This window comes from Pezoporus occidentalis, unplaced genomic scaffold (assembly GCF_034315485.1).
Source record: "Pezoporus occidentalis ecotype Australia unplaced genomic scaffold, CSIRO_AGI_Poc_V1 ctg18, whole genome shotgun sequence".
Classification (NCBI taxonomy): Eukaryota; Metazoa; Chordata; class Aves; order Psittaciformes; family Psittacidae; genus Pezoporus; species Pezoporus occidentalis.
The window spans coordinates 5,907,760-5,925,181 of record NW_026913640.1 but is presented as its reverse complement, the minus strand read 5'-3'; the positions used below and the strand labels follow the sequence as shown (position 1 = coordinate 5,925,181).

Here is a 17,422-nt window from a genome sequence, read left to right as displayed (position 1 = left end):
AAACGATGTGTCAGTTTGAAGGTATTTCAACTTTCATGAGAAAGTTAAAATTAGCAGTAATTTAAGTAATGGCATTTGAGGTTCATGTAAGTCAGCTTATCAGTTAGAATGTTTACTGACTTCAAAGTGTCTACTCAGATTGCACTCTTGAACCATGTCAGTGCTAAGGACCTAGAGGTAGAAACCTATGTTACAGTAGCAGGACGGCATTAGAAGTAATGAGTTTCATTAAGAAAAGCAAGATGATAGCTCTTGTTAAATCAACTTAGATGAAATATGTACTTTCTGAAGCCCCCCCAAAGAAAATCATTTAATATTTTGTGTCAGAATAACGCAATTTCTAACAAGATACACTTTTCATTGGTAATAACAGAAATTAAAATTTAAATAATTCCTTAAAACTAATGATTGAATCAAACAATTCAGTATGTTTCTTCTACCACTGCTTTCCTCTTTGGGCTCAGTATTTTTTGTAAATGTTAACACAAATAGCAGACGTGAACATATCATCAACAGCCTTTCACAGATTTTTTTCTGTTATTTATTCACTTAGACTGGCATACTATGAACAAGCTTTTGTTAAGACTTAGACATTTTAATAGCAAGAAAATTATTTTTAAGAGTAATCTACATTTTACATTAGTAAAATGAGATTAAGCATTAAATACACAGTCCAACAAATACAGTAAATATTGAAACATTTCAATAAATATGTATATTCAACTACTGTATCTTTCAGTGCTTTAATTCATCATTCAGTCACAATCTTGTAATCTAACAAATCCTCTGCCGGCATTTTAAAGCAATGAAGTTATGGTCTGAAACTTACATTAACCAAACCAAAATAGTGCTCATTGACTGGAAATTGTTCCGGACCAATCTCTTTCTCCAAAGCTGAGGCATTGGCGCCCTAGAAAAAACAAAAGCCACAAAATATCAGTGTTGCAACTATGTACACAGTGAATTTAAGTAGTTGAGAAAGGGAAGAAGTTTTTTTGGCAAAGATAAATGACCAAAACAAACCAATCCCCCAAAAAACAACCCCCTAACAAAACTGGTTACTACTATGGACCTTGCTAACACCAAACCAGTATCTTCAGATCTCAGAGCATAAGACTTTGGTTTACTGAGTTTACTTGCACTGAAAGTCTCTCTAGTCAGGAGGGAGAAAAACAGAAATCAATGAGACTAAATACTAAAAATGGATGAAACACCTTTCTGTCTCTACCCTGGAGGTGGGAGAGAAAGTGGAGCTTGTGACCCAGCTCAACAATCACACATGGCAAATTAACTGAACTTGTTTAGTTAATGCAAAGACAAGCTCATAGGCACGATAACATTAGGCATGAATGTAGAAAATTCAGTCCTTTAAGTTCTCTGTTGATTTGCACTGTCAGGACATTTAGATTGTCTACAAAACCACTTCCCACAGGTCTTAAAGTAGACAGCAAGTCTTCTGTGCCGTAACATAATGCTTCGCTACTTATAATAAAGAGCCTAACATTCTTCCACCACAAGAAAACTATTTCAACATAATCCAAATTACCTCAGAGATATGTGTTTCCAAATATGTTCTGTTCAAAAACATCCCGAGTAAGTTTTATCATTTTCATATATTTTCATGCAATTATACTGGTTCAATGTTCTGTATTTATTATTTTCAGACAGGACCTTCTTTAGTAAGAACTGCATTAATATAGTATTGCAAAGCAGGTGATACAAGGCCAAATGGCAAGCTCTTCTTCACATGTAATTTTCATAATGCATAGCACATTTCAGAAAAAGTTAAAAAATGCAGCTTGGTCATAGGAAGCAGAGAGACTGGTCTGTTCCACCTACACCGAAAACATAAACTGTTCAAAGGGCTTTGTTAAATACCTTGAACTTTGTAAAATTAAAAGACAACGTAGTACAGCTACTGTTGGTGTGCATTACGAATGCTGCAGCCTTTGCACAACAAATCTGCTGTGTCTGGTCCTCAAAAAGAACTCAGAGAAAGTAACTTTGGTTACTCTATAGTTCCAACCAATAACTGCTGACTGAACTGGTGCAATAAACATTGGATTTCAAAGGAATAAGCGGGTTTTGTTGTTTGGTTATTTTGGGGTTGGTTTTTTTTTGTTTTTTTAATTTATTCAGAGACAGAAAAACCTCTACCCTGGAAAACTGAGAGAACTAAAACCCCCTAGCTTTTTATGAGCTCTTACACTGACTGGTTTTAGATAAAAGCAAATATATCCAACTCTAAATCACTTTCGTTGCATACAACATCACTGATATGTGTATATATATACATATACATACACACTATCAAACGAATGCATAAGCATGACTATTCCAGTATTCCAGTCTAAAGTCAGGCCTAAGTGAAGCTAAAATGGCACTGTGAAATACGAATTCCCTCCTCTAAACAAGATAACAAGGTTTTATTGAAGGACAAAGTCAATAAAGCAAAAGCAACAGCGCTGGGCACATGACCGTAGCCAGAGGCGCACAGTATACAGCAAAGAATCTTAAAACCAGATACGACTCCTTCCCGACAAGTTCCTTCTTTACACCAAAGACGTAGTAAATAGCCCTGCGCATTACAACAGTAAAACTATAAATCAAAATCACAACTGCATTAAAAATTACATGCAGGATTTCACAGGCTAATTACAGATAGGGGGAAGGGTGTAGACTTAAAATTAGGAATGTATCAAAATGTATGAAATAAAAATGAAACTCTGTTTTGTGGTATCTGCCATGATGTGATTTTGGTATTACAGAACCTAAGAGTGGTTACACAGTTTAGATTAGTAGTTCTGAAACACATGGCCAAAGGCCCATTTGGAGGTAGCAACTTTAACTAGAATAGAGCAAAAAAAGAGTGTAATTCCACACTTGAGAGAGTACAGTTCTGCTCCATTCACATCACAGCCCCAGCTGCTGACAGGTCATGTCATGGCATGGTCAGCTGTATCCCTTGCAATTATCCAGTACAATAAAGCCTCTCCTTTACCAGGGACTTAGCTGCAGGGTTTACTACCTTAGAAGCTGTTCTCAGATGGTGATGTTGCTGCTAAGGGGTAGAAACCCTCATTTAAGATTAAAGGTCTCCAGGATTTCTGAGTATTTAGTTTTGCATCCTTACTGAAATACACCCATGAGCTTTGGCTGGGTGGGTATTATTTGCAAATAAACTAGGCAAAAAAGGAACTGTGGAGGCCTTTTTATCCTATTGTTAAAATCTCTACTTCTTTAAAAATAAATACATTCAAAAGCAGGCTTTTAGGAAATTCTCTCTCTTTTCGAAGCTAGGGTGGAGCAGCTACTTTATTCTATCTTTGGAAGGAAGAATATTATGGTATAAACTTTGATGTTTTTGTTTTGTACAAACCTGAACTCTGTATTTAGTTTTGTAGCACAATACAGACCCTGACTTGGCAACAAGATAGACATGCTGAGATACTCCCATATTGTTATGGTTTTCTGATTCTTCAAGGCTGTTTCATTCAAGGCTTAGACTTTCACATGATTTCAAAGCAGGGCATTGCCTATGTTTGAATGCAGCTGTTTATGAATGTTTTATTACTACAAACCAGTGCGGATGTTTTACACCAATATAAAAACCCTCAAGCTACTCAGACTTCCCCCTACAGCTCTCTTTTGGTCTGTCATAAAAGATGTTATTCCTCCCTCCAAAGAATCATTCATACAGCGCACAGCATGTTGGTTGCAGAGGGCGAAAACACAGTATGCAGCAGGGGCTTGAAAGAGTATGCTAAAATGCATGTTCACGTCTGACCCATAAAAAACATTTAAAGATTCTAGCTATCCCTCACTGCAAAACATTTCACATTCATTATTACCATACACACTACCAGTTCCAGCTGACTCTTCTATTCTGTGAATACAGATGCAGAGGGGAAGCACTGTCACACCACCAACTACTGTGGTATTATACCATCTTCTGGTCAAGAGGACAGCAGGGGTTTAAAGCAGGAGTGGAGTCTACCTCTTTCCATCAGCCTGGATGGAATTACTTGGCTTGGGATCTAGCCTTGGGAAATTTCAGCTTGTGATGCATGCTGCAGAATACAGAATTTCTTCCTCTGCCACTTAACTGGGATGTATGAAGATCCCAAAACAAACCTCTCTTTTCGGGGGGTCTCACTGAACAACCCATACCATAGGTGCTCAGCTCCCACACAGCAACTTGGCTTTGACATTGCGCAGAGGACAGAAAGAACATCATCAGCTTTGGTTAGTACATCCACCTCCAGTTTCTCCTACCCTTTTGAGCAGAAGCACGCAAGGCATTACCAGAAGTAGGAAGGAACAGAGGCACAAAGTCCAAAAGAGCTAATATTGCAATAGTACTTGCATTTACTAGGTTTTGCATCAGATTAGTATAAAACTATACATCACCAAATACTGCCCTGCATTACACACCTTCTAGCACAGACATAATTATAAAGGCATACAGAACACCTATTTGTCATACTGAACGCAATATAGCTTTACAAAGTGGAAAGTTTATCAGCTAAGGCGTATATACAAAAACACAATATGAAATGAAGATTTGCATAACTTTCCTTTGTTACCAAAAATGATCCTGGAAACAATGTTAAAGTATCAATGATTATAAACGAGTGCTCTCACACATAATGAAAGTTAGGTGTAAAGCTGACCTTTACTTCACTGTACCCTTTATCCTGTGCTTAACTTCAAACTGACACGAGATAAACAATAAGTAATCTTAGTTTAACTATGTTCAAATCAGTTGAACATGTACTGTTGATCTCCACCACCAAGTTAGAGAAAAAGGCGCTACTAATGAAGAGGTAAGAGTCCGTGTTTACTGTTGAAGGCCCTTAATTAAGTTTCTCAACTTTTATTTTCAAAAGAGCTTGGGTTTTCTATAAATAACTACATGTAGCATTAACCAAATGAGTGTTTTATTTCAGTTTAGTGGAATCAAAGCTCAGAAAATACAGTGGGAGAGGACAGTGTAGTATCTTCTAATTAAGTACAGTTGAATCTTCCTGATTTTCCAGTTTTACAGATATTGATTCTCACAAAGTTCTAAAATAAACTAAACCCCCGATATTGTACATTTAAATGGAAAAAGGGAAAAATGAAAAGTGCAGACATATGATGGGCATTTTTATTTGTTTAGTTTTTCACTTGCTAAAGCAGTAATATCCTTAAATGCCATTTCCACTTTACTAGTGCCTTTTCTCATTACCATACAAGTCACACTGTTGTGGTGCTACATGTCAAACTAGTATCCCTGAGACACACTAACAGCTAACATATGGATAAGCTAACAGAAGCCAAACTGTAAAGCAAATCAGTTGGTGCTTATGATTTGACATACAGGCTTTGGGTTTCAGAAGGGTTTTGCCAGATTAGTTCTAGGCTGGCTGGTGACTGAACACCCAGCTGCAGCTGAACTACATTGCCTGATTTGGTTTTCTCCACAAGCAATCTGATTTGTGCATGTGAAGACCACTCCAAGATGCAGGCTGTTTGGGAGAATTGCTTCAGAATTGCACAGACCTTCATCTGAACTAAAACACTAACAAAAACGCATCTGGCACTTTTCTAAAAAGAACCAAAAAAAAAAAAAAAAGCCAACCTGTATAAAAAAATACTGTCTAAAAACATGCCAGCCAGCAGGCAAACAATTGCAGTTTATCATCCCACCTAGTTGGCAGCAATTCTCTTACAAAGACTATATTCATAATGAGCCAAATGTGCTTTGAAGATTACACTGGTGTTAAGTCTTCTTAGGCTGGGCTAGAGGGGTTGATCCATCCCTCTCTAGAATAAGTATCGGTTGGTAACTTGGTGGCTCATCTTTGCAGTAGTTTGCTTTAACAGCTTTATCATCCAGCTTTATGGAGTTGTAAATTTCCCAAGTAAAACAAAACATTTCACTTTGAAATTATTTACCTTGAAACTTAGATTTATTGCAAAAATTCTGAAGATACATTTTTCCCTTCACATGCGCATTATGCTAGATCCTTCCCTACAATGCTCTCCACCTCCCTCAAGAAGCAAGGAAAAATAAAGATAAAAGGTGACTCACATCATTAAACCATGTTGCATAGGAATATATAAGTCCAATTTTTTTAAACATTACCTTATGTACAGGTAAGCGAACAATCACAAAAATTAATGCTACAAAACAGAACTTTTATTCTTCCTATGACAGAAAGGTTGAGGGCTGCCTTGGTTGCAGTGACCATGAGATGGTGGAATTCAGGATCTTGTGTGGTAGGACCAGTAGAATAGCAAGTAGAATTGCAACCCTGGACTTTAGCAGGGCAAACTTTGGCCTTTTCAAGCAATTGCTAGGGGAAATCCCATGGGCAAGGCTGCTTGAAGGTAAAGGGGCCCAAGATAGTTGGTTGGCATTCAAGGACTGCTTTTTCTGAGCTCAAGATCGGAGCATCCCGACACGTAGGAAGTCAAGGAAGAGGGCCATGAGACCTGCGTGGCTAAACAGAGAATTGCTGGGTATGCTCAAGTGGAAGAGGAGAGTTTACAGGTCATGGAAGGAGGGGCTGGCCACTTGGGAGGAATATAAGGCTGCTGCTAGAGGATGTAGGAAGGCAGCTAGGAGGACTAAGGCATCCTTAGAATTAAACCTGGTGAGAGGGGTCAAGGACAGCAGAAAGAGCTTTTTCAAATACATGGCAGACAAAACTAACACCAGAGGCAATGTAGGCCCACTGATGAACGGGATGGGTGCCCTGGTGACAGAAGATACAGAGATGGCAGAGTTACTGAATGCCTTCTTTGTCTCTGTCTACTCTGCTGCAGGCAGTCCTGAAGAGCCCTGTACCCCTGAGACCTTAGATGAAGTCAGGCCAACGGAGCGGTTTGCCTTAGTCGATGAGGAATGGGTTAGAGATCAGTTGAGCAATCTGGACATCCATAAATCCATGGGTCCAGATGGGATGCACCCGCGGGTGCTGAGGGAACTGGCGGAAGTCATTGCTAGACCACTCTCCATCATCTTCACCAAGTCTTGGGAAACGGGAGAGGTGCCTGAGGACTGGAGGAAAGCAAATGTCACTCCAGTCTTCAAAAAGAGCAAGAAGGAGGACCCGGGTAACTATAGACCGGTCAGCCTCACCTCCATCCCTGGGAAAGTGATGGAACAACTTATCCTTGGTGCCATCTTAAGGCATATCAAGGATAAGAGGGTTATGAGGGGCAGTCAACATGGCTTCACCAAGGAGAAATCATGCTTGACCAATCTCATAGCCTTTTATGAGGAAATAACACGGTGGATAAATGATGGCAGAGCGGTGGATGTGGTCTACCTTGACTTCAGCAAAGCATTTGACACAGTCTCCCACAGCATCCTCACAGCTAAATTGAGGAAGTGTGGACTGGATGATCAGGTAGTGAGGTGGACTGTGAACTGGCTGAAGGAGAGAAGCCAGAGAGTTGTAGTCTATGGGGCTGAGTCTAGTTGGAGGCCTGTAACTAGTGGAGTGCCTCAAGGGTCAGTACTGGCACCAGTATTATTTAATATATTCATCAATGATTTAGATGAGGGAATTGAGTGTACTATCAGCAAGTTTGCTGATGACACTAAGCTGGGAGGAGTGGCTGACACGCCAGAAGGCTGTGCTGCCATCCAGCGAGACCTGGACAGGCTGGAGTGTTGGGCAGGGAATAACTGGATGAAATATAACACGGGAAAGTGTAGAGTCCTGCATCTGGGCAGGAACAACCCCACGTTCCAGTATAGGTTGGGAAGCGACCTGTTAGAGAGCAGTGTAGGGGAGAGGGACCTGGGGGTCCTAGTGGACAACAGGATGACCATGAGCCAACACTGTGCCCTTGTGGCCAAGAAGGCCAATGGCATCCTGGGGTGTATTAGAAGGGGGGTGGTTAGTAGGTTGAGAGAGGTTCTCCTTCCCCTCTACTCTGCCCTGGTGAGACCCCATCTGGAATATTGTGTCCAGTTCTGGACCCCTCAGTTCAAGAAGGACAGGGACCTGCTGGAGAGAGTCCAGCGCAGGGCAACCAAGATGATTAAGGGAGTGGAGCATCTCCCTTATGAGGAAAGACTGAGGGAGCTGGGTCTCTATAGTTTGGAGAAGAGGAGACTGAGGGGTGACTTTATAAGTGTCTATAAATATATAAAGGGGGAGTGTCACGAGGATGGAGCCAGGCTCTACTCAGTGGCAAACAATGATAGGACAAGGGGTAATGGGTACAAACTGGAACACAAGAGGTTCCACTTAAACTTGAGAAGAAACTTCTTCTCAGTGAGGGTGACGGAACACTGGAACAGGCTGCCCAGGGAGGTTGTGGAGTCTCCTTCCCTGGAGACATTCAAAACCCGCCTGGACACATTCCTGTGTAACATTATCTAGGTGTTCCTGCTCTGGCAGGGGGATTGGACTAGATGATCTTTTGAGGTCCCTTCCAATCTCTAGCATACTGTGATACTGTGAATGGCATTAGAACTAAAAGGGAAACTTGGTAACCAGGAATAGCAATGTTTTCCTGAACAAGAATAAAACACTGCAAGCATAAAATTAATCAGTTATAATAAAAAAAACCTTCAATGTAGAAATGCTCATTTACTAGTGCTTTTGCCTTTTTTTTTTTGCCATGTATTAGAAAAATCTTCCTTGTCTGTGCTACTGGTGAAGGTATCCAGAATTTCACAGCCTACACTAATACACTGTAACTGACAGAATCTGGTAAAGAAGAAATACGTATTTCCACTCTTCCAGTTATGTTTTAACAGAATGTGTGAATACATACTTTTCCACATATTTATATGAATTGTGATTAAGCGCAAACAGAACAGCTACATTATATCAGTTTATATATGTTGTTTCAACTGCAGCCAAAATGGAAATGTATTTCTTTTGATACTGTTTCCAGCCTAGGAAGCAGAAACTACATATACTGAGTGGGATTCAATAATCCTCATTGTTCACTTATTTGCAAAAGAACATGTGTTAGTTATACACAACTTGTTAAAGTAACTATGAAATATTTGGATAATTTCAGTTCATATTTTTAAAATACTTCAGAAAATAACACTATTTGTAACTAATTAATTTAAGACATAGTCATATATATTCTAATCATGCGCAGCTAAGACAAAAGGGGTTTTATTGAGTACAAAGCAAAAACATCTCTACCTGGGCAAGGAAAATGTTATCATAGCACAAAATCACCTTCTCTTCATATTTGGTGCATCTACCAAACCCATCTTTTTGAGCCCCACTGAACATACACAACACATTTTTCTTCATAGCAACTATGCACAGTCATCCTTCCTTCTGCTTTTAATACTGAAGTCAAAGATAAATTACTCTAACCTATGAAGCTGACATAGAGAGAATTAGGGCTCTGGGTTTGGCTCTTCCATGGAATGGATATTCCAAACACAAAAAGATGCAGTGATCCTTCTACAGTTCAGTACTACCCCCAGTACGGAATAAAATCACATTCCTAAAAACTAAAATACTGGCAACAAGGTAAGTCGTATTTATACTGTGTAATTCCAGAAAATTCCTGGGTTGATGCTGTTTATAATATTAGGTGCCTTTGCTTCAATTTCCTCCAATCAGATGGATTTTCCGTAGCATCAGAGCAACACATCTCATAACAACACTCATTAAGTGAGGTCCCAAAAGATCAAAACTACCACCTTCAAAGACTTTTAGTTAAAGGTTGAATTACACTAGCAGACAAGACAGGAGTCTGCGAGATGTATTTAAAGAAGATCTGATCTTAGAAATCTTTTACTGCCTAAAAAGTACAGTCAGTTATAAGCATTATATTAATCTTTTGGAAAAATCAGACTCAACTAATCACCCAAAATGCAGGGGAGGGTAGGGAACAACACATTTGCTCAACTGCTTTCATTGATAAACTGCACACTGTGATGTGTCTCACATGCTTTTTTAACCCACATAATTCCTGTTTCATAAAAACAAGTATGTTGCTTTTATAATTTCCCACTTCTGTGGAATTATAAAAAGAATTTGAGTTGATGAAAAACAGCAAAAAATCTTTTCCAGTTCTGGTCTACTTATGTTAATACACCATTCTGGTTCTACACCACAAAAAGATCTAGTTGGGGTTTTTTCCCCTCAACTGAAAGATCAGATACACTGAACAAATCATTTGTTAAAAGCATTTAACTTTAGGAAATTTGCTAAGCTAGAAAAACAGAAGCTACCCCCCATACAGGGCCTTTATATACCTCTTTCCTTCACAAATTTGAAAGAGAAAAGTAGGCAATATCAATTAAAAGGCAAACATCCTTTTACCACATTTTATAGAGTCATTCCTAGTTTTAATGCAAATTAGCTGTTTCAGTAGTTTAAAAAATAAAGACAAAGAGTATTAAATAACCAATCTAGATATTCAAGCTTTGTATTCCCTACAACACAGCTAAAAATTCTGTTGGCAAGACCAGAGCCCAAGTCTGTATTTCGTTGTTTCTTTGTGCTTAGAACTTGCAAGATGAGTATATGTGTACAAGCAGGTAAAAAAGAAAAGGGAACATTTATATAATTGACATTTTCCAATATAAGTAATATGCCAACTAAATAATTATTGGTGCTGGTATAAATATTGCTTTACAGGTATACAACTTCAGGAGTTTTTCTCTGTGTCTCATATTTGACATTTGCTTTATATTAATTCAGAGTCAAAATCAGTTTCATGTAAGTTTAAACCAAATTTGTCTAAATTAATTAGTATACTAAGCAGTGTCACAGATACAGTATTTTAAAGAGCAAATATATGGACTCATCTTTTATCACCATACTGTAGCATGTTACATCTAGAAAAATTATGACAACTTGAATCTTAGGGTCATATTTATCATGAAAGACTCTCCTGATAACTCCCAACAGATGAGTGAACCTCCCTACTGTGGTTTAAGCTGTTACCCAACAAATACTTCTCCAAAATGTAATGCGCTTGCAACAGAATCACCACATCAGAACACGTGCCTGAACACTCCAGTCTGTGTCTCAAGGCGGATTCAGGTCATGATGCCAGAATGAAATACAGTGGCTGAGACACAGCACATGTTCCTTCTTGCCAACCCTGCTACATGAGCAAGTCAGTTGGATGAAGGAATACCATAACACTATCTTCTCTGTGTTACTTTAGTCCTCTCCTCCCCTGCTTTCTTTTCTGTCACCAATTCATTTTGAAGGTATGTTTTCCCACAACTTTTCTTTCTTTGCTGTAATTTTCAATTCTCACTTCTTCTAGCACCAGTCTTCTGCACACTTTCCTGTTGAATCTATTAACCTTATCATCAATTAATGTTTAAGTATTGTAATTTGCGCTTCAGAAGAGACGGTGCAATTAGAGGGAACAGGAGTGAGTACATCATAGCCATTTCTGGCTCACTGCAGACTCTGGCAAACATCAATTTACATTAAGTGCGGATTTCACAATCAGGTTTGAAAAACCTATTGTAAACACATAATTCCTTAAGCAATAATGAAGTCCATGTATGTTTACCTATCTCACAGTTAGTTATTAAATTTTCCTACAGTTCAATGTTTTTATAAAGCCTCTCTGCTGTGACATCCAAGGTAGGTGCACTGCAGCCTTCTCTCAACTGGGCACGTCAGGGTCTATTTCCTCTAAGCTGCTTTCCTCCCCCTCTGCCACTCCCAATGTGCTTGTTTGAACTTAAGTACCTCCAAGACCTCTAAATCGTCATCAAATGTGACTGAAACAGTAAAAGGGTATTGGTGACAGTACCCTTAGACAGGAGACAGGCAGGAAAAGGACAATAGACAGCCATTCAGAGTGGCTCCACAAGTCCCACTCCTTTCAAAAACAAAAATTTGGGTTATAAGATATGCACAGATTTCTCATGAAGAACACACTGTCACATCATACAGTCTAGCTAAAAACTATGTATGTCGTGTCAATGTTGGGGAGCTGAGTGAATCACTGAAGACATTCAGTGACACTGGTCCTGTAAATAAGATGCTAAACTGGCAGATAGAGAAGGGAACAAATACCTGAAACATGAAGAAAAGATTTTCATGTCTAATGCAACAGCTTCCAGATTAGCATCATTTTTAAATTTCATTAAACTTTTTCAGGCTGTGGTAACATAAGCAACCAGTTTCTAGAACACTGAAAACCAAATACTACTCCCATTACAAGTTCCTTCTGCATGTCTTAGACTGACATCTCTGTAGCTTTTTGTAGCTTTTAAGCTACAAAAGGTAATTTCTATCTCCTCTCTGCTTCAGCCACTATAAGATTTAATACTTTTCAACTGCTAGCAATTTTTTGTTAGATAACAGAAGCAAAAGTCAGAAGTATTAGATTCAATCTACGTTTTATGGTGAGCATAGCATGGGTCACACCTTCATGGCAGTTAGCATGGGTTACTTTACCATTTCTAAGCCATGCATAAAAACCCCATATAATTCAGTCAGGTAAGACTCTGGCTGCAGTTTAATGCACGGATGAGGATAAAAGACCAAGTTCTACTTCTACTGCAAAGACATTAAAAAAAAAGGCCCCACACTGTTAACCTTATCCACCTGCAACAAGAACACTGGCTAAACCACTCGAGGGCAAAGGAATTTTCCAGTGCTCTTCCACAATCTCCAGCCTTGTAATCGAGACTACAGCACAAGGAACCATGTGAGTGGTGACGCAGAGCAAAGGAAGCTCGAAGGGAATACAGCACTAGGAGACGGTATGACAGGAAGAGCTCTGCCATCACTGGTATGAACGCTGGAGTATAGATGAATGAACTAATGAAGCATAGAAAACCCTTTGTAGGCAGAATGTGCTCTTGTAAGATCATCTCAAAAGCCACTGTGGCTAACAAACTAAAATTACTGGATATCGCTCTTCACTATACCCACACGATCCGCCAGTACCGTAAAATGTCATTTATTACTTTCTAATATTCAGATCTTGAACAAGAATAAGATGCATAAAAGACAAGTGAGTCAGCAGAAGTGAAACTTAAATTTGGGTACAAAAATGGAAGTCGTGAAACACAGGACTGCAATGGAAGGGCTTCTTCAACACAGTTCCAGACTGCTCTGTTACAGACTGTAAGTGTACGTGTGTGTTAGGTTTGTGTAGGCATAAACCGTCTCTGACAAAAATTGCCTATTACTGGTTTTGTACTAAGCAAACACAAGAAGAGAAGCAGCAGCCTGAAAGTTCTTGTAAGAGACATGGGGAAGGGCAGGACAAACTTGTACAGATTTTTAAGAAGTTGGCAGTTTAGCAAACAGTGTGTTGACACAAAGAAGAACTGCTGGGAAAAAAATAGTATTACTCAGCAATTATATTCCTTTTTGGTTTTGCAAAACATATGCTTAAACATGAGTATATGACTCTTGTTAGAATTAAATAGATTTGCCTGACCACAACCACACTGGTCTAAACAATTCCACAGTAAATACCAAGTGCTTCTCCACACTATCTTTACGGAAATATTTTTAAGCACAATCTCACACTATCTATTAAGTGTGAAAGAACTTTTAAAGCAGGTATCCTATACCAGCTGTCCCGCCTCACAGTACTATTCAAGATCATGCATCAGAAATGCACAGGAAAAACCTTATGCCTGGAATTTATCCATCTCGGTGCACATGATTACGATTGGACAGATAATGCCCAATTTCCATCAGAATTTCAGCTTCATGGATATAGACACTTTAGTTAATCAGAAGATTTTTAGTTGAAACTAATCGATTTGGGACTGACCTAAATGGCACTGACATAATGTAATTTCTAATAAGCATACATACAGAATAACCTTAAACTAGCTGTTTGGCCAGTCCACAAATACAACTTCTGTGCTGTCCAGAAGCAGAAAAGTTTAGGCCTCTTCTTTCAGTGGGCCTAATCTAGGGCCAGCACTGGATTTATACTGACACAATGGCTAGTGGTCAGCTGCAAGTGAAAATATGTTAGTTAGAATGGCAATAAAACAAGGTGGTCCCAGGTCAAGGGTCAACCACACTGACACGTCAACAGTATAACCTAAAATCTAACTACTTCAGAGAATGAAAACTCCTAAAATCTATGTCCTACGACATTTGGCCGCATAAAGGTGCTGGTATACAGCTCATTAATTCAAGAAGTCAGACTTTCCAAGTCCAGACAAAAGGAAGTGATCTCCCATATCACAGAAAACTACTGCTCCAGCAGACCAACACCCCACCTGAGCAATCTCACCACACGGACTTACAGATGCTCATACAAAGTTCGCATGAGCCACCTCTGAAACTCCTGTTTAAAGCCTCTTTGCAGCAAGATTTATGAAAACCATAAATCAGTTTCCAGTAATATAAAACGTGAGCATTCCCCACTGTTTGACGTTACAAGACATTATAATCCCAATTCAGCAAATTAAAAAACTAGATGACAGAGTGCATCTAGTTTTTTTCCCCTCAAGTATCTCTTCCCCTCCCTCACAGAAACAGATTTGAGAACAAGAACTTTCACTTGGCCATGGAATAGGTAGAAAACAGCACAAATGCAAGATCCTCAGCTATGAATCATCAATACATCTCTTCCATGACGAGTAACAGTAACTTCTATTGACTAAGGGCTATTTCCTTCCTTAAATTCAGCATTCCTCCACCAGTGAATCCACCCCTCTTTAAAAAGACCCGAGAGAACCTTATCACACCTGCTTATAGCTCTAATTTCAAGGGAGAGTGTAATGAAAGCGCGATCAGCGGAGGATCGCTCCTATCAGGACGCGGATCGAAGCGAACAAGTCCAATTACAGCCAGCGCGTGGAGCGCGCGCGGCTGAGCAGCTCATGCAAGGTGCGAGCACTTTTCCGGGTAACCCGCCCGCTCACGGGCACTGCTCCACCGCAGGAGTGAGGTACGCAGGGAGAAGGGACAGTTACCGAGTGCACAGGGACAAGGAGGCACCCTACGCTAAGAGCAACACACCTGCAACAAGCCACCCGAACTCAAGGCAATGCCCCGGCTCCCGGCACACTTCGGGGAGGAGCCGCGCTCAGCAACCCCGCACTCCTCCCTGTCCCGTTCACAGACAGGACTGCCCCCGGCGCCCAGCCCAACCCGATCCCATCAGCGTCTGCACCAAGGTTGAGCCTCCCAAAGCCGATTAACCCCGCTCCGCTTCCCATCCCCACCCACGGCCACAGCCGCCTCCCCGCTGCTCCGTCCCAGCGCTCCGCTCCGCACCACCCAGCCGCCCACCGGGGCGCTGCGCAAACCCAGCCTCCACACCGCCCTTTCCACCCGCGAGCAGCCGGGAGCGAGCTGCCCCGGCCCCTCACTCACTCCCTCACCATGGTACAGATGGAGGCGATTTTGGAGACTGTCATTAGGATTTCCATCCGCCCAGCGCCATCTTCCGCCCAATCACAGCGCCGAGCCGAACGGAGCCGGGCTGTGCCGGGCGGGAGTAGGAGGGGAAGGGAAGGGAAAGCGAAGGCAGAGCGACGGGGGCCGGGCAGCGCCCGCCCCGGGGCGCGTGCGGCCCCAGCGGCCCCAACGTCCGGGCGCGCGGGTACCGGCCGGCGCCACTGAGGCTCGCTCCGCTCCGCTCCCCTCCGCCCCGCTCCGCTCCGCTCCCCTCCGCCCCGCAGCGCAGCCCCGCCTCAAGCCACGCCCGAGCCCCGCCGGGTCACCGGCGGCCTCCCGCCCGCCCCTCCAGCCGCGGCACCGCCCCGGGGCTGGCCACGCCTCCTCGGCGTCTCCCCCGGCGCCGAGCGCGCCCCAACAGGCATGCGCGGAGCCGAGGGGGCGGGGTGGGGGCGCGCCGTGAGCCGTTAGAACGGGCGGGGGCGGTTCGCTGGCCGCCTCAGGCGGGGTCCTGCGCCCCAGCATGGCAGGGGGAGGCGGGAGAGTTGCCCTCCGCCTTCAGTCCTTCCTTTCCTTTCCCTCCCCTTCCCACTTTCCCCTTTCCTTCTTACTAACTCCTGTGGCCTACAACTGAGATCTAACGGGCAGGTGCTGGGTGAGGGCATTGGAAGAGGGAGGGAGCGGGGCCTGGTTTTGGTGGGTGCTACTCAATGCAAGTGCTGAGCCGCTTCTAGGGAAGGAGTTCCCTTGTGGCCTGGAGAGGTGCGGAGAGTGAACAGGTTTAACTCGCAACTGAAGAATAAGGCAAATTCAGAAGTAGAAAACTTTTACCTACTAATAATGGCAGGCTCACCTTAGACTTCATGCATCTGAAGAGCCGTTGTCTTCTCAAAGCCCTGAGGTGCCTCCCAGCAGAAGGGGCACATGAAGATGCACACAGCACCTGTGAGTTCTTTATCTCAGTTCCTCTCCAGATGACCAACTGTTTGGTTTCTGTGGTCTGGGATTTGCATACCCTAGTCTCAGACATCTTGGATAATAAAGCTGATCTGTAGAGTTGTCATTTGTATCAGTCACTAGAAGTGTCTGTTTGGGAAGGAGGTGAATCATCCAGATATGCCTATTTGTGCAGACTAACAGAAATCTGGGTGAGTCGTTCCAGATGTTCCTACCTGCATTAAAAAAAGCATAAAGCTATCTAAGATACATCCCCCCTGCCTCTTTTCATATATGGGATATATTTTGCAGATGAAAATGCATTATTAGTAAGAATAATGCACATAAGGCCTTGGATCACAAATGCATCCTTTCACTGTAAAAAAAGATAATGTGTGTAATGTCAAACCATGATACTTTCTATCATCTTCAGAAGTAAACAATTTTTAGCAACTAAACTAATTAAAATAGTTACTTCAGCTGAAACATAAAGAACATGACTTCAGGAGTCTTATAACTGAAATCTATTGCAACCTGAAGTATCCTCAAGCAGTTCCTTTACATAATATCTGTGGTCTAGAAGTGTGTATATCAAAAGTATAGTATTTCAGAAAACGAATGCCTCTTGGATGACTACATTCAGAAGCTGTTGCCACAGAAACCATGGGGGAGGACAGCATCAGGGAAATGAGAATAGAAACAAAAGAACTGGATTGGACACTTTACGTGCAAAAAAAGCAGGAATGGGTATTTGGCCAGCTAAAAGTGTCACACCTTCAGATATCCAGCAGTTCATGTACTGAAATACAATGCTGCCAAATACGTCTGCAGCACCATTCCTTACAGTATTAAGTAAACATGCCACTCCTGTATGATCCAGAGTGGACAAAGTTGACAGGAAATGACACCAGGAAAATATGACAGCATGTTGTCTCCCCAAAGCAAAAACACAAAAAGCAATTGCACTACTGCAGAAGCTTACACTGTTATCTGGGAGATAATTCAGTTTGGAACCAATTATGTGGCATCAAGTGGAACTGCGCAGGCCATAGACAACAGCAGGAACCTTGAAAGGCACTTGAAAGTCAGAGATTGCCTTCCAGTTTCTTCCTGCCCACAGATTAGAGAAGGAAGGCAAAATATACTTGGTG

The 17,422-nt window shown here is 41.6% G+C and overlaps 1 protein-coding gene across 1 annotated transcript in view; it reads right to left on the bottom strand.

Moving 5' to 3' along the window:
* Positions 1-15,554, bottom strand: part of USP12 (ubiquitin specific peptidase 12) — a 41,711-nt gene extending 26,157 nt beyond the window's left edge. The window contains exons 1-2 of the mRNA XM_062615139.1: positions 15,320-15,554; positions 830-910 (exon numbers count right to left, since the gene is read on the bottom strand). Coding sequence (XP_062471123.1) covers positions 830-910; positions 15,320-15,367 — 129 coding nt within the window. The 5' untranslated portion in view covers positions 15,368-15,554. The remainder of the gene's footprint in view (positions 1-829; positions 911-15,319) is intronic.
* Positions 15,555-17,422: the final 1,868 nt, after the last annotated feature.